Source organism: Hemicordylus capensis, chromosome 6 (genome assembly GCF_027244095.1).
Source record: "Hemicordylus capensis ecotype Gifberg chromosome 6, rHemCap1.1.pri, whole genome shotgun sequence".
Classification (NCBI taxonomy): domain Eukaryota; kingdom Metazoa; phylum Chordata; class Lepidosauria; order Squamata; family Cordylidae; genus Hemicordylus; species Hemicordylus capensis.
This window is the reverse complement of record NC_069662.1, coordinates 67,486,156-67,511,292: the sequence shown is the minus strand read 5'-3', so window position 1 is coordinate 67,511,292 and position 25,137 is coordinate 67,486,156. Positions and strand designations below refer to the sequence as shown.

The 25,137-nt window shown below is 43.2% G+C and overlaps 1 protein-coding gene across 14 annotated transcripts in view; it reads right to left on the bottom strand.

Moving 5' to 3' along the window:
* Positions 1-25,137, bottom strand: part of FHOD3 (formin homology 2 domain containing 3) — a 663,149-nt gene that overhangs the window by 344,970 nt on the left and 293,042 nt on the right. For 13 of the 14 annotated variants that reach the window (XR_008309501.1, XM_053259380.1, XM_053259375.1 and 10 more), the window contains one exon: positions 7,232-7,299. Coding sequence is in view for 11 of the 14 variants with exons in the window: in XM_053259380.1 (XP_053115355.1) it covers positions 7,232-7,299 (68 nt within the window). In the remaining 3 variants the exon portion in view is untranslated. Of the gene's footprint in view, positions 1-7,231; positions 7,300-8,954; positions 9,036-25,137 lie in introns of those variants that run through there. The other variant, XM_053259387.1, reaches the window with a different exon arrangement.

Here is a 25,137-nt window from a genome sequence, read left to right as displayed (position 1 = left end):
GGTAAATGGTTGAAAGATACAATGGTGTTTGTAAGCAGAAGGAAACGCTTTAACCATGATGACTGCCATGTGCAAAAAGAAACCATCAGGGAGAAAGATTCTAACTTGGGCCTTTGCCTGCTTTGCTAGGTTCTATGTTGAGGAAATTTTTTATTTTTTTTATTTTGAGAAGCACTAAAAAAGATCAGGCCCCAGATTTTAGGCATGTGCAAAATGATTCGGGTACAAAACTATTTGTACCCGAATCTGGCCGATTTGGGTAATTTGTAGACAAAAACAAATTATCCCGGTCCTCAGTTGCCCAGATTCGGGTACAAAACAAATCACCCCGATTCAGATCCAAAAAATTCAGTGATTCAGACCTCCATTTTATGGCCAAAGTGGTTTGGGTGGTAGTGCCCAATGAGTGGAAGCTACCAACCAAATTTCAAAGAAATTGGGCAAAGGGGTGATTTTTGAAGTTTACGCATTTGTTATTGAATCCACTCTCATTTACTACCACAGAATCTACTCTGTGGCACCTATGTGCACTACCCCACTGTTTCCTCTGGGCCACCCTGGTGCCCCCCCAGTGGAATTATGGGGCTGCTGAAATCCCCATTATTCCCTATGGGAAAAAGTTTAAAGATGCGTAAACTTCAAAAATCACCCCTTTGCCCAGTTTCTTTGAAATCTGGGTGGTAGCTTCCTTGAACCCATTGGGAACTACCGCCCACCACAACCTGCTCTGGGCCACCCTGGTGCCCCCCACATGGAGCTATAAGGTTCCTGGAATCCCTATTATTCCCTATGGGGAAAAGCTTAACTTCAAAAATTTCAAAAAGCCAACTTCAAAAATTCTTTAAAAACCACCCCTCTGCCAAATTTCTTTGTAAATCTGGCTGGTAGCTTCTATCCATTGGGAAATACCACCCACCCCAGTCATTTGGCCCCAGGACCCTTTTTTAAAATCCAAATCGATTCGGACTCAGAAAATCTGGGTACAAATAGAATCTGGGGTGATTTGGGGGGTTCAGATTTGGACCCCAAACAATTCGGGGGTATTCTGATTCAGGTACAAATCAAAACAAAACGATCGATTTGTGCACACTCCTACAAGATTTCAAGTGTGTGTGTATGTGTGTGCGCTGAAATTTAAGTTGTACGGGGCAAGATTTACAGTCGGGTTCTAATAGTCTTCTTGGGGGCAGAAGACAAAAATATACAAGATTTAAGGCTATCTCATTTTTGCTCAAGCACCACAAAGTCAGAAACTGGTACCTAAAGCTGATAAGATATCTGTTAAGATGTGCCACGTTATCAGTAATGATGTTGTGAAATGTCACAAATTGTGCTCCATGCACCCACACTTCTTGGTCTTTGAGGTCCAAATCAAGATGGGTAAGATGGAGTGCCTGGCACCAGCAAAGATGCCCCACATTGTCCATGTGGATGAGGCAAACTGTGAGTACAAACTGAGACAATTCATGCTTGCTACCACAAGACCAGCTCTCCTTTCCTATCACAGTATTTGCAATCCAATACACTCCCCAATTTAACATTTAGTTATGCAGTAAATTACATTTAGATTCTAAAGCAACACTGAATTGCGTCATATTACATTTATAATATATAAATGAATATAACTGAAACAGTTATGGTATATTCTGCATTAAAATTGAGCCTTACAATCATCATTGTGATATACTACAGCATGTACAACTGTAGCTTGGAAGGTGCACAAGGAAAGCTGGGGAGTGTAGTCCTTCCCAACACCTTCCCCACAGCACTTTCCCCATTGTAGTCAATGAGAACTTATCACAGAAATTGAGTGCAATTCTCCTGACAGTGTTCTGACAGTGGGGGTATGGGCAGCGGGACACTGAGGTAATTTTGAGAAATGAGGCAGTAACTCTCTGCCTGTATATTGATGAAGAGAGGCCTGGGGAAGGAGAGAACTGGGATCCTACAATACCAGGCAGGCTTACTTAGGAGTAAGCCCTTATGAACAGAGAGGGGGGTTGTGCTAAGATATCCTAAGGTCATTCACATAACAATAATACTGGGGTCAAGGAGGGTTGGGGGAAGGCAGAATACTATCTCCCCCTCTCCCCCAACAGGTGCTGCCACTCATGTGCCCACATGGTCAGCACTTTAATGAGCAGCACCCTGATTCCCAGGCTGGGGTAAGTATGCCCAGCTTCCAGATATCCCATAATGCAGGGATCCTCAACGTTGGGCCCCCAGATGTTCTTGGACTTCAACTCCCATAATCCCCCGGTCCAGTGGCCTTTGGCTGGGGATTATGGGAGTTGAAGTCCAAGAACATCTCGGGGCCCAACGTTGAGGATCCCTGCATAATGCATGGTGAGCAGCATGCTGCCTTAGGGATATGCTAGAGGCTAGGATGCTCTTTCCCCTGGTTTCTATAGCAGATAGGGCTGCCAGCAGCCTGAATGGGACTTACCTCAGTAAAGCCCGGGGGGCGGGGGGCACTCGGACTACCTGGCGGAACAGCACCAGAATTGCAACTGACCCCAGTGCTCCACATGAGCAGCCCTACCTGGGTAGGGCTGCTTGTCTGAACAGTCCCCCCCCCACAAATCTTTTCACTTCTACACATCTAAACAGCTAACTCTGCGTGTATGTGTGCCTTTATGTGCATGTGTGCATATCTGTGTGTGCACAATTGTTTTTGCCATGATGTGTGGATGTATTTTTGTGTTTGTGTGCCCTTGGGCATGTATTTTGTGTTGTGTACATGTGCACATATTTGCATATGCATGTGTTTTCATGTATTTGTGTTGTGTGCGTGTGTATGCATGCATATATCTGTGTGCTTGTGGTGTGTGCATGTGTTTGTGTTGCACGCACATTTGTATGTTTGTGTTGTATGCATGTGCGCTACATGCATTTATTTTTCTGTTTGCATTCATGATTTTGTGTTTCTGTGTGCATGCATTTCAAATTCATTCTATATACTCCCCACCAAACTGCCATCGCTTCTCCCCCAGAGTACTCTACTGCCCACCAGGCTTTCCCTCCTGACCATTCCATGCCCCTGCTTCCCTGAGAACTCGCATCTCATCACCAGGTAAATAGGCATTGCATATAGGATTCAACAGAATCCATTAGCCAGCTCCCTCTGCAAGGTCAGAGTACTAGTAAACAAGTCAGCATTCCGGCTTCATTGTCAAACCAGCCACACTCTGCAAAACTTCGCCAGTATTTGTGTGGCTTTGATGGGGCAAGCAAATCTTAATACTTTTTGAACTGCTGCTCAAAACTTCACCAAACCACTAAAAAGTACTCATCCTGGACAGGCTCGAACAGAGTACCTCAGTCATTTTCACCATATTTGAAAAAAAATATACAATGCACCTGGATAAAGTATGGGCAAATGGGGTCAATTTATTAATGTTCAGCACTTTTTAACTTCTTGTATCTGTGGCAGTTTTCATCAAAACACTTTGAAATTAAGCACATATGTATATCTTGTAATATAATATTCATAAGCAACAGGATTTTGAGGTTTATAAGGGTGGAACTTTTTCTTTTGCTGCTCACCTTAATCAAAGAGGCATTACCATGCCCCTTTAAGAAACTGGGCATAAAAAGCAATGTGTGTGTGTTTTTGGTTACTCATTTATATCTCTTAATCAGGGGCATAGCAAGGTTGGAGTGGGCCCAGAGATGAGATTTTAAAATGGGCCCCCAGCCCCTCAAAGTCCAAGGCTTCCGCACACCCCAGGCCCCCAAGGATTTAAGTCCGATATTTCAAAATAAGTATGCTGCCTGGAAATACATTTCACTGAATACACACATGCACACTTCACAATATATAGTGATATACATTGAATACTATATATTTGTGCTACTTTTAATGCCTAGAACATACTAGAAACACTAATTATAATGGGCCCCTCACTGCAGATTAGCAATAAAATACAGTGGTCCCTCGACTTACGAAGATAATCCGTTCCGAACGCACGTTCGTAGGTCGAAATTTTCGTAAGTCGAAAAGCGCATCCACGGAGGTCCGGAAACATTCGTAAGTCGAGGAAACCGCATCTAAAAATTCGTAGGTTGAGGAAGCCGCATCTAAACTGGCAACGACTTCTGGTATTTTTTGTCGTTCGTAAGTCGAAATCTTCGGATGTCGAGTACTTCGTAAGTCGAGGGACCACTGTATTGAAATTCAAACTGTAGGGAGAGCCCTGCATTTCCTTTTCAGTTTGTCATACAGTAGCCTAGCTCTGCTTATAGTAATACTAACATGTTGTATCTCTTGAGCAATGCAAAAGGACAAAATAAGGATTTGAAAAGATTTGTAAACTGCTTCAAGGACTTTGGTTAGTTGAGCAGTATCTAAATCTAATAAGTAAATAAAAGTTAGGCAGTATTAAAGACTAACAGCATGTGTACATTTTTGCAGTGCTTTTCACTTCCCTCAACTCAGATAGTCAAGTTAACTACACAGTTTCAGGCCAGCATATAGACGGATTAGTCTATATGCTGGCCTGAAACTGTGTAGTTAACCTGACTATCTGAGTTGAGGGAAGTGAAAAGCACTGCAAAAATGTACACATGCTGTTAGTCTTTAATACATTTTTTAAAATGCTAATTCATAAAAATGAGGACTTATCTGAACAATCACCCAAGTCATTCAAGGTTTGGGGGTAGCAGAGGGGCCCACTGTGCTTAAGCAGGTCCTTTTCAGAGCCTTCCATGGCTTTTTGCATGATGTGGGATCAAGAGAAAGTGCAGCAAAGCATAAACAGTTGCAAATGGGAGGAGGGAGGCTATAGCTTGCTTTGCATATTTATCCTTGCCTGGAATGTGGACTATTGTTTGAAAGGCTCCTATTTCAGATACGGGGACAGAAGCTGCTGTCTGCATGCACTTTTCTTCCTGTTGCTTGTTTATGGAAAATAAGTGAAAAAGAAGAAGGTGAAGAAGACAAGAGGGGGGAAGGGAGCGTGAGGCAAAGGGCTGTGCTCACTCAGGTCTCCTCATGTGTAGGAGTGGGGGGGGGAGCAATGGAAGGAGGACCTTTCCGGGAGCCCGAGGGGGGGGCCAGCGCCGACTGGGCTCGTCCCTTGGGAGGGGGAAGCTGGGGACAGAAGCTGCTGTTTACATGGGCTTTTCTTCATGTTGCTTATTATTTCCTTTTGCTTATTTATGGAAAATAAGTGAAAAAGAGGGAGAAGAAGACAAGAGGTAAAGTGGGAAGGGGGAAAGGGAGCCCAAGGCAAAGGGCAGCGCTTGCTCAGGTGTCCTCATGTGTAGGCATGGGGGAGCAACTGAAGGAGGACCCACCCGGGAGCCCGAGGGTGGAGGAGGGGACGTGCACCGACTGGGCTCGTCCCTTAGGAGGGGGATGGCGGGGGTGCTCGCCAAGGCAGCAGTGTCCCTTGTGGGTTCCATCCAGCCTTGTTTCCTTCCCCTGGGTCCGCTTGCAGTGCCCCTCCCCTCCCCTGCAGTTGGGCTCTTCGGAGAAGGAGCATCCAGCGGCGGTGGCATCTTCGAGACAGGGGAGGCACCTGGGGCTTGCCAGGCTTTGCCCGCCAAAGGGATGACACAGGGACCCTCGGGCAGCAGCAGAGCTGGGGAGCGGAAAGCCCTTGCTGGCTGCTCCCAGGTCCCAGCCCGGCATCTGCCGCTGCTTCCCCGAACTGCTTCCCTACTCGACTAGGGTCTGCGAGAGCCCCGCCATGGAGACGAGTCACCCTGTCCTGCTTGTCTGGACTGGCCCGCCACCCTGCAGCTGGTTGCTGAGCCCCTGCACACACCCCCTGTTGCGGCTAAATGGCCCTCTCCTCTCAGCAGGTTTCCTCCACTCAGATTAAGCCGCTTCTACACACAACAATAAAAATACAACAAAGTTTTTGAGGAGAAAATTACCCCCCCCCGCCGCTCCTCCCTCCTGTTAAGGCTACTGGGATCTGCTACGAGAGGGCGCCAACTCCATGTCTGCTGTCTCTGTCTCTCCTCAAAAACACATGCAGCATGGTAAATTTTGCAGCAAGGCAGGAAAGGAAGTGCAGCCTCGAAGAACTCCGATACTACAGGCTGCGATCTGTGCTCCGCCAGCATGCCCCAGTTGATCATGCGCCTTTCAACTTTTTTTCACATGGCGCCACCAGCCAATGGACGGGGGACAGAACTGGGAAGGAGGAGGAATGAGTAATGAGAGCAAGGCTGCAGCAAAGGTTGGAGAGGGAGGGAGAGATGGAGGGAATATGGCTACTGGTGCGAAAGGAAAAAAGGATCGATTATGGAGGAAAGAATAAAACTGAAGGAAGCTCGGGCAGGCGCGCGGCTGGGGGAGTCATGCGACATGCTTCTGGGGGCCCCCTCAAGGCACTGGACCCCTAGACAACTGCCTCCCCTTGCCTTATTATAGTTACACCCCTGCTCTTAATAGCTACAGCAAATATATAAACAGAGGTTGGTCACCTTAAAAAAAAAAAAGATAAAAAAGCAAAGGGATTTGTGCCTTCAATATGCATATCTAGTATATCAGGCAATTGAAATAGTCACTGTGTGTTGCACCATGGGCCTGGTCAGACACAAAAAGTATTCTTGAAAAATAATTGCATGTAAAACAGAGAGATAACTCCTCACCCTCCCTTAAATAGCACTCTTGTGGCTGCTGACATCTGTGGGGTGCGGGCCACAGGTGTAGTGGTTAGAGTGCTGGACTAGGACCGGGGAGGCCCGAGTTCAAATCCCCATTCAGCCATGAAACTAGCTGGGTGACTCTGGGCCAGTCACTTCTCTCTCAGCGAAACCTACTTCACAGGGTTGTTGTGAAAGAGAAACTCAAGTATGTAGTATCTGGGCTCCTTGGAGGAAGAGTGGGATATAAATGTAATAACAACAATAATAACAATAATAATTTTAGTAGCACACTGTTTTCTCACACCTTTCTGCATTGCTTATTAAGAAACACTACAGAGCTATTTCTCTTCAAAAAATATGTGGCATTGCCTTTTTGATCACACTTCTTTTATCCTGTCTTGACAATTATTTTCAAACTTTAAAAAACAAAACAAAAACTTGATTTGGAGTGTGGGATAACTTGCCCTGGGTGGGGATGTGGACAGGAAATAAATATTTAATGTTGTTGGTTTTTTTAAGAGCATTTTTTGGCTTAGAATCTTAAGTGGTACCAAAAGGCATTTTAGTCAAACCAGAGAGTGTCATTCCTGGATAAACAAAGAGTAACTTCATGGGAAAGATCACGTACCTGAAATATTTGTTTCAAGGAGAAGAGGGCCCGCCTCAGCTCCCGTCCATTGGAGTTATACAGTTTTTCTGGAAAAAAGGATAAAATAATAACATTATCTATTATAACAACAACCAACCACAGTAATAACAACAAAGAATAACCAAAAAACAAACAAACCTAGTTTGTTTAAGAATAGATTATCATGCTGAATTCTGAAGTCTGTCCTCCAGGGTGTCAACATGAAATATTATACATAGAACAAATTGTTCTAGTAAGAACTAATCAGTCTACTCTTCTTTCACTGTCTCTACATCTGGACTAAATTTGGTGCAAATTGAGATCCACAAGTTAGATCTCTTGTGCCTCAAAATGTATCAAGATGTATCCACCATCTTGGATCGGGGTGGATGTAATCATTACAAACTGCACCATCGAAGTGTCCCTTTGTGTCACTCACTACAGCTGTTCCAAATTTGTTCAAATTGGTTATACAGTCCTCAAGTTAGGGCACATGCCTCAAAAGTTTATGCATCCGCCATCCTGGATCGCGGTGGGTGACATCACAAACTACACCACTGGGGCATCCCTATGTGTCCATGCAGCTGTAGCAAATTTGGCTCAGATCAGTTACTGTCCACAAGTTAGTGCACTTGCACCTCAAAAGTTTACATGTCCACCATTTTGAATTGGGGTGGAAGGCATCATCACAATCTTTGCTGTTGAGGTGTCCCTACAGCTGTAGCAAATTTGGTTCAATTGGTTAAGTAGTTCACAAGTTAGCCCACTTGCACCTCAAAGGTTTATGCATCTGCCATCTTGGATCGGGGTGGATGCCATTGAGGTGTCCCTACAACTGTACCAAATTTGGTTCATATTGGTCCAGGCATTGTGAAGTTGATGGGAGGAGGGGAGACACAGGCAGACACAGAGTCAGGTGATCTCATAAGCCTACTGGAAATTAGGCTAATGAGAAAAAACTCATTTTTTGCAGTGACATAATCTCCAGAATAGCAGGGAGAACCATTCTTGCAGATATGCGAAAAAGCATCCAAGTAATGAATGCTATCCGAGTGAGAATAGGGATGGTTTCTCAATATAAACCAGGGACATAGTTACCAGTGTTCGAAGGTATCCAATGAACACAGGCCTCCACACTCCCAGGGACTTGAGCTCCTCACATTTACCCCTCTCCACTCCCACAGCTTGCAGTGGTGGTAACTTGCTTCCTTCCCTGCCACTCCTCAACACCACTGCTCCTTGCCCCTGGTGTTCCTCACCCCTGCCATTAAATAGCCAGTTTGCCCAGCAGTGGGGAGGTGTTCCATGGCTTTGCTCCCATCTCAAATGAGGAGTGAGCTGTGTGAGTCAGCTAAGTGCTATATGAGCCAGCCAAGAAATGGAAGGTGTGCATTTGCCCTGATGTCTAATCGAGGCACATGCACACCCTCCACTTTGTAGCCAATCATGCAGTGGTAAGGGGGAAAGCAAGGAGAGAAGCCATTAAATGCCCACACACACCTCTGCGTGAATTGGCTACCAAGTGGCTGGAGCAAGGAGCGGCAGGGTAGGGGTGAAGAGGGCAACAGCAGCAGCAGGAGTGATGGCAGTGACAGCAGTAGGTAAAACAAATAAAAGTAAAAATAAAGTTTTAAAAATCACAGTACTTCTGGCACTGTAAAAAAAAAAGTAAAGCCTCTCCCCACCCCCAATGTTCATTTATTGAATACAGGCCATTGCTGACCTTGCTATATCCCTGATATGAACTTAAAAGCATATTCTGGGGAAAGGTCACTTTCACGTATTGGAGCAAAGAATCGACAGGGTCCCTTTCAACAAAACAGTTCTCAAATTCTCAGTTACACCAATTCATAGCCATCAGTCCTGCAAATATAGAGTTCAACTAGTCAAACATTTATTTTGATTATTCAAGTTGAGCTATTGATTGATTAATCATTCAATTGAATTTAAATGCATGTACATATTATTATTGTTTACACAGTCAGACAGGTGTTATTGACTGGTTTGTTTTATCCAGACATCGAGTCCTTCCCAAGGACCTCGGATGACTTAATTTTATTGCCAATGTTGTTGCTGTTATAGATATCGTCGCAGAATATAGGCCGTTCCCAGTAAAGCTGCTTTTTGTAATTGGCTGATGGTGATTTCTGTGGCCCCTATGGTGTTGAGGTGCTCTTCAATGTCTTTTGGAATTGCACCTAGAGCACCAATTAACACTGGGATTATTTTGGTCTTTTTCTGCCACAGCCTTTCAATTTCAATTTGTAGATCTTTGTATTTTATGATTTTTTCTATTTCTTTTTCTTCTATTCTGCTATCCCCTGGTATTGCTATGTCGATTATTTGCACTTGTTTTTCTTTCTTCTCGACTACAGTTATATCTGGTGTATTGTGTGGCAGATGTTTGTCTGTTTGTAGTCGGAAGTCCCATAATATTTTCACATCTTCGTTTTCTACAACTTTTTCAATTTTATGGTCCCACCAATTTTTGGCTACAGGTAGCTTGTATTTTTTGCAGATGTTCCAGTGTATCATCCCTGCTACCGAATTATTTATTTATTTATTCATTTCATTTCATTTCATTTCTATACCGCTCTTCCAAAAATGGCTCAGGGCAGTTTACACAGAGAAAGAACAAATAAATAAGATGGATCCCTGTCCCCAAAGGGCTCACATTCTAAAAAGAAACACAAGATAGACACCAGCAACAGTCACTGGAGGTACTGTGCTGGGGGTGGCTAGGGCCAGTTACTCTCCCACTACTAAATAAAGAGAATCACCACATTAAAAGGTGCCTCAGGGGATTATTGCAATAAAGGTGTATTTGAGAAGCCTGAATGAAAGTCACAGCTTCTCTTAAGTGTGAGATAACCTTTTTAAAAATTACACTATACTTTGTATATTAAATTGTAAGCTACATTGTCAGAAGGAAAGGTCATATTTATTCTCTCCTCAAATTTGGAATGGTGGGATACTCCATTTTACAAAAGTACATTACAGTCAATATACCAAAAATTAAACAAGTTCCAGCTCTAACAGTACTGCAGAAGATCCAATTTTTAAAAACCTATTGTCCAGCATCTAATTAAACAACGAGTGTGTAAACTGTTTTCCCTGATCCCTTGACAAACTTCCTTTGACAATGAGAGAAATCTCAAAGGCAGTTTTTGACATGGCAAGGGAGCACTTTGCATGAATAAAACAAGTCAAAATTCCACTGGGTGGCACAAGTCTTAATGCACCAAAAATAGCTTTTTGGATCATGGCCACTGCCATTCATTTCAATAGGTCAAGGTCATCTGCTCCATCGTCTTAGAAGGAGCACCATAGGAGTTTCAATGGCAAATCTGCCAAGTTTGAAGATAAATTAGAAGGGAATAGGGATGTGCATGGAACCGGTCTGGTGTTTCTTTTCTGGAGTGCTTAACCAGGTGCCACTACCAAAAAGAGGTGTCACCACCAAAAAGGCTCTCTTCCTTCTAGCCACCCTCCTACCTCATTTGGAAGTAGTACTTGGAAGTAGGGATATTTGAATCAGTTTGAATTTGAACCAGCTTGACATCGAATGAGCCTGGTTTGAGAACTTGATATCGAGCCAGCCTTGAACCGAACTGGCCCTGGGTTGGCTCAAGATTGAGCTGAAGCCCCTTGTCTGGTTCGGGGGTTCTGACTTTTTTTTAAAAAAAGGTGCCCCGAAGGTGTCCATTGGGCATGCATGGCAGCCTCCAAAATGGCCACTGCAACTACACAGAGGCCCAAAATGGGCTGATAACTTCCCCAACTGGGCTGTTACGAGAGGGGAAACCTCTGGAGGGGAAAACACATACCTCTGGCAGCACCCCCTTGGAGATGGTGAGTTGATTTTTAAAAAAATATGTAATTTTAGTCTGAACCCCCAAACTGGCTCAAATTTGAGCCAAACCAGGGTGTGTGGGGGTGTGTGCAATACCAGAATCATTTTATTTATGGCTGTAAGACAAACAAAATTAAAACTTTAGATTGTCACCAGGCATAAATATACAACATAAAATAACTAAAAGATACACAAACAGCCTCATAAAACCCTGTGATGAGAGGTCAGTTTCACAGCCCCTTATAAAAATTTAGTAACTGGTTTAATAATACCCACATTAACATCAGCAAGACATAAATTAAGATAAAATGAGTCAGGCCTGCCTGGAAACTGAACGAATAAAGGGGTCAATAATTCTTTCCTTGAGTTGCGGAACAGAGGGCAGTACAAAAGCACATGAGCAGCTCTTTCTAAGCAGCCCTCTCCGCAGGAACATAGCCCTGAAACAGGGGAATCCTTGCAAAACCTTCTAAGGAGCAAGGCAGAGGGTAAAACATTCAGCCTGGGTCTTGCAAAGGCTAACCTCAGTTTAACTAGATGGAGCATGGAGAGATATTTAGCAGGATGATTTCAAGCAGGGAGGGAAATACCAAGGTATATGGGAGAGCAACATCTATTAATTAAGGAGACAAGGTGTTGGTACTCAATGTCTCTAAGACGTTGGATCATAATAGCCTTGGTGCTGGTAAAACACAGGGACAATAAACTGGAGGGAGAAAGCCCCAAACTCAGCACTTTTTTGGTAACCACAGATAACCAAGAGTTAGGGAAGTTGTCCCTCCACATAAGTTGAATGTACAATGAACCCTGAGACCCAAGGCAAAGGTTAAGCCATCGAGTTAGTGTAAGCTCCCAAACTCGACAGACAATGGAATAGGAACCTGACTCCAGACACAAAGCACCATAAGAAACACATTTCGGCACTCTAAAAATAGCTCTGAGAAATCTGGATTGAATAGAATCCATCTCGACTGTATCCCCTGGATCCATAATGGAGCCCCAAAGAGCATTTGAGCTACAATTTTGACTCAGAACACCCTGAGAGCCATAGGTATGTATTGGCCACCCCAGTGAAGAAAAAACGGAGAAAAGCATATAATGTAGAACATGCAGTATGGATCGCATTGAAACGCTGTGATTTCCAATTAAGGTTTGATTGGAAATAAATACCAAGATATTTAAACTTAAAAACCTGGTTGATCTTAATATGGTTGATACTCCAGCTGTAAACCTTCCTGGTATTTGATAACACCAACACCTTAGATTTAGCAAAGTTGGTGGAAAGATGGTTATCATTACAATATTGGGGAAACGCTCTCAGAATTCTGAGGAGACCAATTCGGGTCTGGGACAAAAGGATCGAATAATCAGCATATAGAAGCACCGGAACCCGATGGTCTGCCAACTTGGGAAAGTGAGCGTCCACCTTATTCAACTCAGAGGCCAGGTAATTAATAAATAAATTAAAGAGGGCTGGGGCCAAAAGACAACCTTGCCTGACTCCTCTAGACATGACAATGGAGTCTGTCAGTGCCCCTTTCAGGTCAAACCTGACTCGAATAGAGGAGTCAGCATAGAGTTGTTATATCAGAAATAAAAGTCTTCTATCAATAGATGTTGTCGCAGGCTTGGCCCATAATAGCTCTCTAGGTATAGAGTCGAAAGCAGCTTGGAGAGACCCATAAATGCAACAAAGAATTTGCCCTTGAAAGTGGCCAAATGATGCAGTAACATACAATAGTCCAGGGTGGTGCAGTTCGCCTGAAAGCCAACCTGTTCGGGACCAAGAACTTTGAAGTCAAGCATCCAGCCCTCCAACTTAGCTAGTAGATACTGCGCATAAAGCTTGCCCACTATTGACAAAAGGCTAATTGGTCTGTAGCTGGAGGGATCTGAGTGAGAACCACGTTTATAAATGGGTATCACAATGGCCCCCTTCCAAGAGGGCAGGGGGAATAATGCCAGTATTATTAATTGAAGAGAACAGGCTGGCCAAAACGGGAGCCCACCAGTCCAAGTTGGCTAACAGGGTATCAGAGAGGATACAATCCGGACCAGGTGCCTTACCTCTCTTTAAAGCTGAAGCTAAACCAACTATATCAGCAGAAGTCACAGGGGTGCATAGGGGTAGCCTCTCTGGAATGAGGGAATCATTGCTTAAAGGGGGTATACTTGTGTTAAAAAGAGACCTAAAATGGGCAACCCAGGCTTGAGCAGGCACCCTAGAACACACACTAGGTTGATTAAATCCAGATACGATATGCCAAAAAGTGCCATTATCTCTAGCCTGGGTTGCCACAATCAGTTTACTCCAAGCAGTTTTCAATTCTTGGGATTTGGCCGATTTTATACATTTTTATAGGCTCTCTTGATAGTAAAATATTCAGGAGGAAGTTCATGAAATGTACCAGATCTATAAATATCATACAAAGTCCTGAGCCTACTCAGTAGCTCCCGGCACTGGGAGTCAAACCATCCCTTGCAAACATTCCTTCTATGGGGTTTAAGTGATTGTGATTGATCTAACCTCCTGAATTTATAAGACACAACTCCTTCCAGCTCCACATAAGAGGAGATTGTCGCTTCATCCAACTGAACCAATAAAACTGCAGAGCAAAGAGCAATACCAGGAGAAGAGGAGTATAAGATATTCGATTCGTTCTCCACTACTAGAGACCACTTCATCCTTCCCCATGCCTTAGAAGGAGAGGACCCCTTCTGACTAAGTAAAAAATGGTCCAGCCTAGGCCGGGGCAAATCGAGGAATGTATGAAGAGGTAGATGGTCACTAAAAGCTTACTCCCCCACCACAAACTCTGTCACCCTGGAAAAAAGCTGGGGGGAAACCAAAATGTAATCAATCACACTACAGCCATGGGAGGACAGATACATGAATTCTCCTGGGATATCAGGAAAGATTGAACTATTTAGGAAACTCAGGTTATGCGAGCGAACAAGATGTAACAAAAGAGACCCCGCCTTGTTTATAACTGTATCTTTGGAAAGACGAATGGAAGCCTGGGGGCCCCTCAGTAAAATCCCCCACACACATACACCATAGGGAGGAGGAGTATACAGAGGGATTATCGGGGCCACCTTTTGAACTGAAATCACCCGCAAGCAAAATAGCTGCATGTGGGGAGCTCAGGGAAATATCCAGAATGTAACTATCCAGTTACTCCCATATATGAACTCGTGAACTATGCGAGGAACCAGGGGGTATGTAAGCATTAATAAACACTAATTCCTCGTGTTGAGTTTGAATAAGGACAGCTATAGCGTAATGAGAAAAATCGGGAAGTCGGATGGAAACCACATTTAAGGAAAGAGAAATACAGCAGGCCAGACGTCTTTTAGGTTTCCCCCTAGAAGACTCAGGTTTCTTGAAGCACTAACACATCCCATTTGCATAAAAATGAAATAAATGCGGGATCCGAGCTTTTCCCAGCCCACCCAGCAATATTCCAGCTGGTCAAAGACCACTTGGGGTGGCTGCTGACAGGAGGGCATATATCCAAGCTCTTAGTAGAGGGAGGGACCAAAGACATTGGGACAGACAGATATTCATGTGAGTCATGTGGGGGGGGACTGTTTGGAGGACGACAGTTCTATATGGATTTGCATTAGCAAAAAAAGGGACAATAGGATCAGACACTACGCAAACACGGCCGCTACCAGAAGCTCTCCAAAATATCAAAGCTGGTTAGGAGTGGGCGGCTGGATCAGGGCATCTGAATAGCCATGGTCTACAGGGAAAAATCTAGTAATTTTGGTTTGAGTTTAATTTGCTGCCTTCTCATTTAATTCTGTACTAGAACAAATCATCCCACAAGGGAGCAAGGCCGAAGACCTTTCCCAAGCAGAGCTTGGGAAAGAAATTGGGCTCCCAGGGGATATGGTGAGAAAATCTTTCCTAAATTTATGGTTTTTGGCCAAGATGGACTCAAGGCGAGATAATTTGGTAATATTTGGCCAAAGGCCGTCCTTAAGGAGGGATTGCAGGTCATATCGTTCTCCACCACAGATGGCTCCGAAATGTCAGACAAGGTAGACGATTGATAGGTTCTCCGAGGGCCCTGATTGACAGCAGGTAACACTATCGAAGGCACATCAAGCAGATTTTCTGTAAGATCAAACAGGTCGAGGATAAACGAATCCAAAGTCGGGCTAACTTATGAAATAACCAATGGGACAAAATCCTTGGACTCCCCCGGTGGAAATAAGGCAGGGTCAAAAAATGTAGAAGACACAGACGCAGGGGACACCGGGAGACTATCATCCCAGGAACAGACTGGAAGATCAGATGTTAAGGGGCACAGCTGGGCTTCTTTATGGATAGGAGAGGATCCCCTTGGGGCGCTTGACCAAGAGGAATCGGCAGGCCTCTGAGAGACCCTATTCCTAACTTCACCAGGATTGATGAATTCTGTGAAAACTTGTCTAGGAATGATATTCCACTTTCCCAAGTGGTCCCTCATGCGTAACAAGGACAGAGGGATCAAATCTCTGGTAAACATCAGCTGTAATTTTAATATATAAGGTGATGTAGAATCCAGCAGGGAAAAGTCCTCCAGATCAACAGTGTGAGGATGACATGCTAGCAGCGAAGCAAGCGAGCTAATAATTTGGTCCTTAGAATGCCATCTGTCACTATTACAAGAGTTCAGAAAAATTTCCAAAAACAGTTGGTTAAATGGATAAATTAGAGAGTAGGAAGACTTCTCATCAGCACATACCCTTGCCTTATCAGCCAAAGAAATTCGTAGAGGGGTTCCTCTATGTTGAAGGCGAGGGCTCTGGGCCAGAGAAGTTGGGAGGGAGTAAGAAGACGCCTCTGTCTGGGTCCCAGCTTCAATGGTAGTGGAGAAGCCCTTGTTAGGCATATTAAGAGGATTACCATCAAGACAATAACACCTAAAGGCTCTCCTCGTCTCAGATAATAGCTGGTCCAAGAGCTCAGTGACAGCTGTGAGACGATGAAAAAGCAGCTTCAAGGATTCCTGAACCAAAAGAGCCATACTGGACACAGATCCCTCCATAAGCTCAAACGAAGGCTTTCGACTTGTGGCCGCTCCTTGCTTGGAAAGAGGAGAGGTGACAGCAGTTTCCAGCGAAATGAGAGATGGTTCCTCGACTCCACCCTCCATCTGGGCAGCAGATAAAGCTGAAGAACTCATGTGGGCCACACAGCGTGCAGAAGAATCCACACAACAACAAACAGTAGGCTCAGAAGTGTGGCTAGGCAAAAGAAAATCGTCCTCCTCCATATTATCCTTTGACTTACAGCCTAATTGCACAGGGGAGGACAGCTGGGAAGATAAGGGAAAATGCCTAGGAGGAAAATGCACCACTCCTTCAGACTGCAGCACTCTTTCGACAATAACCGAAGGGGTACTTGCTGAAGGACAACATTTCTTCCCAGCTCTTTTAAGTTTATGGAGAGTCTTAGATTTAGAAATAGTTCTTTTTTTGAACTTAGGACTCATCATTCACTACATTCCCCTGTGTTCGCGTTCCAATAGTCCAGATAAACCAAATGGTAAAATAGCCCAAATAAAGCAGGCAATGCCCTTGGCCCCTAGAAGAACCCAGAGTTAAAAAAAACCTGAACTAATGGTCCAAAGGAAAGATATATGGCCCGTTAAAATCAAAACTCAGGAGAGCAGGGGGAAACACTTGTGCTCCCAGAAGCTTCGACCGGAAGACAAAACATGCTCGGTCCAGTTTGAGTCAGATTCGGACTCAAATCAGATTGGGCAAACTGGTTTTGTGCACACCCCTACTCGGAAGAGGGCTTCTGAAGATCTCAAGATCCAGGTAGGGACATATGGGACAAGGAACTTTTTTAAGCCACTTCCCTCATAAATACAAAGCAACCTTATATTTAACTAGCTTTATTCAAAAACAACTCAATTTTCTCCTTCTCTTTTACCTCGCTTTTCTTTCTGACTCCTCCACTCCTCCCCCAATACACACTCCTCTCACTGGGACAAACTTCTAATCCACAAAAACATAAAGGACTTGGTGTGTGCATGGTGTGTCTGAGCTGTGGTCCAAATTCAGACCAGTCTGCAGTCTGGCAAACCAGTCTGATCTGGATAGACCACAAATCGGTCCAGCAGTTCAAGGCGGTGCTGGACGGGCAGTGTGCGGCACCTTTAAAAGTAAAGGCACCAGTCCTTAACAGCATGACCACCACTCTAGGCAGGTTCTTGCTGTGATGGCACTCCTCCCAGCAGCCCATGTGTGGCTGTGGCATGGCTCCATCACTCAAGTGGCCTCCATGCATGGTGACTGACAGAGCCACAGTGCTGCTGCATGCGGGCTGTTGTGGGGAGTGCCGTTGCAGCAGGAAAGACTTCTTACAAAGAGAAATAGATTTCTCAATATTAGCAGGGTTGACTAAAGCCAAAAAGTCAACAGGCCGAAGGCAACAATGTAGTCAGATTACATGACCTACCGAGAAGCTCCACACAAGCCCCACTGAAATTCATTCATTTTTTCTATGAGCCCCATTGGAGGAGCCCTGCATCTGGAGAAGAGACACATTTTGGAAGTAAATAGTTTTGGTTCTCTTTTTGTGAAAGCAGAAAAAGACAACTGATGTTTGTTGTAATTCCAATAGCCTCAGCTAATATGAAAGAGACAACTCAGAGGTTGTTTGAAAACCTCCAAAGCAATTTTCTGTCCTTGGCTCTGAAAAGAGAATGTGTGAACAAGATATTTTTCTTGCAGTTCTCACAACTGCTCCTTCCTTGTGGAATCAACACATTCCCAACACAAAACATTGCAAAAAGCATTTGCTCTTGGAATCAGGAACTCAAATGCACAAAAAATTAAGCCCCAAAATTAATTCACTGGCATGTACAAGTACATTATGTTTCTTGGCTGGATGAACTAGAGTCTTGTCATGAAAGCAGAAAGAATAACAGGTTTTTTAAATAGACGGAGCCGGAGCCGGTGGGAACTGGGGAACTCGGGGGCTGCATGGCCCCCGGAAGCTCCAGTATGCCCTGCGCAAGTGCGCAGGGCATACTGGGGAGACCCCCGAGCTGGGAGGCTGCTTTTAGCCTCCTGGCTGGGGGTCTACTCATTGGTAGCTGCTGCACCGTGGCTACTCACGAGCAGATAGCCCGGGTTTGCGGAGTGCTCGCTCCACAAACCCGGGCTAAGGGGTGTGGGGTACAGGAGCGGGTTAGCCGCTGCAGAACCACCGGGCTTGGCTGCGAGCTTGGTGGTTCTTACGATCACAAAAATCGGGCTAGGACTTTCCTAGCCCAATTTCTGTGATCATAAGAATAGCCCCTATGTCTATCATTAAAGTGGTTTTGGATGAGGCTAATCTCTTAGGTTTCAATCTCAAGTATTGTTGTATTTATCTTTTTGTTTCTTATTAGTATTGCTTTAGTGTGTTATATATATTAGTTTCTTACATCACCATTTCAGCTTGTTCCTATTGTAATCATTGCTGGGACAAATTACAGGTAGTTCCTACTTTTTATGTGTTATGTCCTATATGATTTGACATCGTCTGAGGTTTGTATCTTTGATAGGCTATATCTCTTAGTGACGTTTTTGGTCTTAGGTATAGCTGAGAAACCTTTTAGGCTTAATTACTGCTTCATGACCTATGCTGAGCCCCTTATTAGTAAAGTGAACCCTGAATTTCCTAATAAGCTTTGATAAGCTAAAAGGAAAGAAATGTTATTTTATATTTTGTGAGTGTGTTTTGTGTTCAGTCTTTCATATTTTACATTGTTATAGATATTGGTCTATGTTTTCATTTCACCATTTCAGCCTGTACTAATGGGAAATTGCCTTTGATGAAGCTTTTTGGTGAAACAGTTCCTTGGCTGTCTGGTTTTCCCCTGGTGTCATTTGTCTTCTATCATCAGTCACTATCAGTCTCTACAGAGTATGTTGCTTGCTCTTTTTGAATGAAGGATTCACGATTTGAACTACAAGCATTTGCAACATCTCCTTGAGTACATCGTCTCCTCCTTTTGGATCTGAGAATTTATCACTTGCATCATATGTACTCTTCATATTCTCACATCTGAAGACATCTTGGACTTTGTTTGGATACCTGTATATACTGGTTTTTCATTTTTCAATTGCATATTGTAATTCCACTTGGTATTATGTTATTGTATGTCTATATGTGTTATACAGATGCATTTGACTGTTTTTGTGTGTGTTGAGAGCTGGTTATTTATTCATTTCTATTCATTATTCATTATTATGCTTTGTCCACGGGTTTTTGCTCCCCCCCTCCTTTCCGTGGACCCTGTTTTTTTTCTCTTGCATAGGCCAAACAGAAGCAAAAGTGACAATAACACAGCCATTCAGAATTACAATAAATAGAGTAAATATAACAATACGTATACAAATAAAACTAAAACGACCATAAAATCAAACCTATAAAAGACCATAGTGGGATGTCTGTCTCATCGCCCCATTAATAAATTTGGCTACCACTTTGGTGACTTCATCATTAGTATCAGCTAAACAATAATTAAAATAAAAGAAATCAGGCCTACCAGGAAATTGCTCTAGTAATAGATGCAGTAATTCACTCCTAGAGTCATGATAGAGGGAGCAATATAGTAGAATATGAGTGACTGTTTCCAAGCTGCCCTCCCCACATGGACACAACCCCGAAACAGGGGGTTCTTTAGAGAACCTCCTTTGAAGCAAAGCCGAAGGAACTACATTCAGCCTAGCCCTAGCAAAGGCTGACCTAAATTTAACAAAGTGAAGAGTGGTTAGATATCTTGCAGCCTGTTTCCCAGCTAGAAGAGAGATGCCAAGGTATAAAGGGGAACAACATCTATTACCAAGGTCAACTAGGCATTGGTACTCAATGTCCTTTAGACGCTGAATGACAATAACCTTCGCCTTTGCAAATCCCAAGGAAAAAATGAAAGAGGGAGAAAGCCCCATGCCCAACAATTTATTGGTGACAACAGACAACTAGAACATATGAAGGTCCCTGAGGGTCCAAACAGAGTTTAAGCCAGTGTATCAATGAGGCCTCCCAAGCTAGACAGGAGATTGGATAAGAACTGGTCTCCAAACATAATGCAGCGTAAGATACACATTTAAGGACTCTAAATATAGTTCTAAGGAATCTAGACTGGATTGATTCGATATCTGAATGGGCCCCTTGGATCCAGATAGCGACTCCGAAGAGCATTTGAGCCACAATCTTGGGTCGAAACACTAGCAAGGCCGTAGGTATAAATTGGCCACCTTTCCCGTTAAAAAAGTACAAAAAGGCATATAGTGTGTTATGGGCCAGGGAAATAACATGTAACTGCTGTGATTTCCAGTTCAAATTGGATTGAAAATAAATCCCAAGGTATTTGAACTTGGTGACCTGTTCTATACTGGTCTGGTTAATCCTCCATTTATAAACTTTCCTAGAATTTGAAAATACCAAAACCTTTGATTTATCAAAGTTAATGGAAAGTTTGTTTGTATTACAGTACTGGGCAAACGCCTCCAAAAGTCTTGTTAAACGAAGCCGAGACTGAGATAAAAGCATTGTGTCATTAGCGTGTAGCAATGCTACTGACTGTACTCACGCTACTGACGGTACTCGCACATCTGCCAGTTTAGGAGAATGGGCATCCACGTTTCCCAAAACCTGGACCAGGCCATTAATAAATAAATTAAACAGTGCAGGTGCCAGCAGACAACCTTGCCTGACTCCTCGGGTGGTAGGAATATGCTATGAGCAGACTTCGCTGTATCCTCTAAAGCACCAAGTAAACCGGCGATCCTAGAACCTTGGAATTTGCCACACATGTGGGAGAAAGAGGCCAGAGCCCACTGTAATGAATTTGAAGACAATTTTTGAATTTTTTATTATAAATTGTGAAATCTGACTTGTTTCAAGCCAAAATGTTACAAAAACATCTGAACTGAAGACACGCACACCCTGGACCATAAATCCACCAGCATTTGGAGGAATCTGCCCTTTGCCTTCATGAAAAGGGGTAACAGCATGTCACTTTTGCCTCCTCTTTTGTATCTCCGGAATGGATGGACATACAGTTATGAAAATCCTCCAGAATGGATGGGCATGCAGTTATGAAATAGGGCATACATGAAGTCCACATTGGCAGGACTCTGTGTTACCCCACCGCCGTCATGGCCACACTCGAGGACATTGGGGAGGAGTTGGAGCAGGCGACTTACTAGAAAGTGGGGAGGCACCTGAGGAGAAGCAGGCCGGTGATGTGAATGGAGAGGTAATTGAGACAGGCTAGGGCGAGTGTTTGGCACAGGAGGGGCCTGCAGGGCCAGGTGATATTTGGAGAGAAGGGTCAGGATCTGAGCCAGAGTTTGAATGGCCACTATCTCCTCGAAAATGCAGATGGGGAAAAGGAGGAGTCGGCTGGCGAGAAGACAGGAGCCGGATTGAATCTATGGGAGCTTGCGGGGGTGGAGTGTTGATTAAGTGCATGTGGCTGCTGACTATAAATCGGGCAGCCTGTGCCTTGAACAAACTGCTGGAAATAACACGTCAAATCTGCTTGGAGCTGTTGTCAGAGAGATTGTGACTTTGGAATTTGGGCTTTCACTCCTCACTTATGTGTTCTTGGTGAGACTGTTAAACCTGACTATTTAGCAGTAAACTGAAACTTGAGCTACTGGCTATTGTGTAATATATTTCTAGCCAGCATCTTCCGTCAATTGAGCTTGTGACCCCCACCCCTGCAAAGCTATGGGTCACTCTGATTTTTGGTAATTTGGGGGGTGGGGATTTAAAATGGCTAGAGCTATTTCACCACTTAAATGGTTCTGGATCTGAAGCCTTCCTTGAACCATCATTCCACCCCCCCATCTGAACGGAAAAGGATGTTCCTTTGATTTTATATTGTTTTTTCCCCTTCCCCATTGCAGGAATAGACAGATTTTTAAAAAAGGATTAAAAAGACTTCACACCTTTTAATCCCTTAATGGCTAGAAGGGAAAGGGAGAAACCACAAAAACAGAATTTTTTAAAACCAATTTTGCAAATTTCAGATGAATTCTGAAATTTCTGATCTGACTGCATAGGCCTAACATGAGGCCATTTAAGGAAATACTCCTTGGCTAGCAACTGCCCTCTGCCACTCAAGAGTCCTCTCCCTCCAAACACAAGCTAAAAGCATTGAATTTTTAAACTGTTGCATTTTTCTCAAGCTCCTACCCCCCTGCAAAAACAAAACAAAACAAAACAAAAAACACACACCCCAAAACATGGAAAATACACTTAAGAACATGATTTTAGCCACTTCATTGGACCCTGGGTGACAATATCACCAAAATGCAACACGGGTGCCATTTTGTGAATTCTGAAATTCTGAGGTATTTCCAGAATTAATTTTGATATTTCAAAATTAATTCTGATTTTACTGATCTGATTTATTTATTTATTTTAAACAAATTAATTTGGATTTTACCAATTTTTAGCAATTTTGCACTATTTTGGATAAAAAATTTCTCATCTGAATTTACAAAGTCTTGGTGCCTTATTGCTTGATTGGTGCAGGTTAGTGTCTTTGGTTTAACTGCTCCTATTATGTTGGTGCTCCTATTTTAGCTGATCCTATTATATAATATTATTATGTTATATTTTAATTGTTTTTAATTGCTTTTGTTGTTGTTTTTCCCAACTGTGCACCACTTTGAGAGAAAAGCTATACAGAAAAGCTATACACAGAAAAGCTAAACAGTAGGACCTTGTTATTTGCAGATCTGGTATCTGCAGTTTCAGGTATCTGCGGTCAGGTAATTGGCACCTGGCCTCTGTATAAGTGAGAGGGAAAGGCTAAAAAGGGGTTAAATCTGCATGTCCATGGTGGCCAGAAATGACCTTTGAGGTCATTTCCGGCTGCCATTTTCTGTTTGGAAGCCATTTTGTGGCTCATATTCAAATAAAATATTTTAATAAGCTTGATTTTTCTCCAGAAAATGGCAGGTTTAAGTATCTTGGGGGGCATTGATGGACTGCTGCATACCCATGGAGCATAGTAGGGCACATTATTTGGTTTTTTTCTCTCTTTTTGGCCCGTTTTTAGCAATTTCCTGTGCCCTTCAGAACCTAACCCCCGTGATCACATTAACTGAATGAATTCATAATTTTGGAATCCATAGCAGTAGCTCAGAATGGAAGCCCCGCAAATACTGAGGTCCTCCTGTATATAAATCTAATGATATACTGGGGAAAAATACATGGGATACACTGTGCAGCATTTCTAGGATTTATTCAGATCCAAAATGTGAGCATTTTTACTTTTAATTACTCTAGAACAGGGATTCTCAACATGTGGGTCCCCAGATGTAATTGGACTTCAACTCCCATAATTCCCAACCAAAGACCACTGGGGCTGGGGATTATGGGAGTTGAAGTCCAATTACATCTGGGGACCCACACATTGAGAAACCCTGCTCTAGAATCTCATAGCATTATATACTAACATACTAGTTTCCCATAGATAAAGTTCCCCATGGGAGAGTTTCCTTGAGAGTTCTCTGGCTTTGATTCTTCAGCTAAAAGCTTTTCATTTTTAATACTTTGTTAGTCCACTGTTGAAGGATTAGGGGATTTGAGAGGTTAACATGTCTTTCAGAAATAAATCTTTCTACCAACTGCATTTGCATACCTGTCAATATGTCCCTATTTTCCCACTCACCTGAATGGGAAAATAGGGGCATATTGGCAGGTATGCATTCTAGCTTTCTATTAGTGTACTAATAGTGACCCTTTCACTATAAAGCATCCTCTGCCCTTTCCCCATGACCCTCTGTCACATCAGCTCATTTCATCTCTTTGAATGCAGCGATTTATGTAAAACAGCTGCTTGTGTTATTGGCAAAGCCAAGGTAACATCTGGCTATGCATTAGTTTGCTCAACTTGTTGCCTGGATGACGTCCTAGTTCCCATTGATAACATAACATTATTCTATGGTCTTTCACTTTCTTGTGTGTGTGTGTGTTTTCAAGGAAGAGCAATGTTATACTCTGTAATTTATGTCACACTAAAAAGCATTGATTCTAGTGCTGGAATGCACAGTGCAGGGGGACTGAAAGCAGCACTCAGTTCTTACCACTGAGTGGTGACCTACATAGGAGAACAGGACATTTCTGATACCGAAAATCATTGCTTGGCAGTGGCAGAGGTACGGGGTAGATGGGAACTATGTATGGTGCAGATCATTAGGACACAGGCCAGCCATGCTCCAGACACAGTGCTTGCATCATCCAGACTTCCCTCTACTTCAGCCAAGTTCTCTTTCAGACAATGCAGAGAAGAAGTGTCATCTGAATGACTTGTACATTTGGCTAGCAATGCTACTTTGCAACATTTAAAGTTGATTTTAGTTAAGTAACTCTGCATAAAATGCCCTCTAGCTTCCATGAGTGACCATTTACACTCTACCATTTAAACTATTTTTGTCTACAAAAGCCATTAATAAATTTACTGGCAAGATGATGCACTTTCCTTTTTATTCCTAGAACTCAGCAAAATAGATCATTTTGTGAGGGGATCAGTCTTAGGCACAGTTCCCATTAGTACATTAATACTGTTCCTCATCATGCCTGCTGAGATTATGTGGCTTGGTCCACAAATTAAGTGGTTTTATCTAATATGATTGTTCCAAAAACAAGTCTTTTATTCAAATAATATTTGTAGCAGGTAAGTAAGCCTCATTAATCCAGACAGAAAATGATTAGTATTCAATATTAGTGCTCAGTAGAGGAAAAGTACTTTTTGTGGTTTTCCAGATGGAAATTTTTTGGAAAAACCAAATTTCCCCTGCCTGTAAAAAGGAGCATAATAATAATATTTTTATTTGCAGTTCTGTATATTATTTGCACACTTGCAGTAATACTTCTAGGCACTGTATAGCTTCTGCTGCATGGTGTCACAGTAGAGCATATACAGCATATTTTGAGGGGTATGGAGGTTGTTTCCTTGGGGGTCCCAGGTTTTCCCTAGCATGCGTGTATTATCTCCCCTTTTATCTTTTTTTTTAACAGAGTGTTTGTACTAATGCA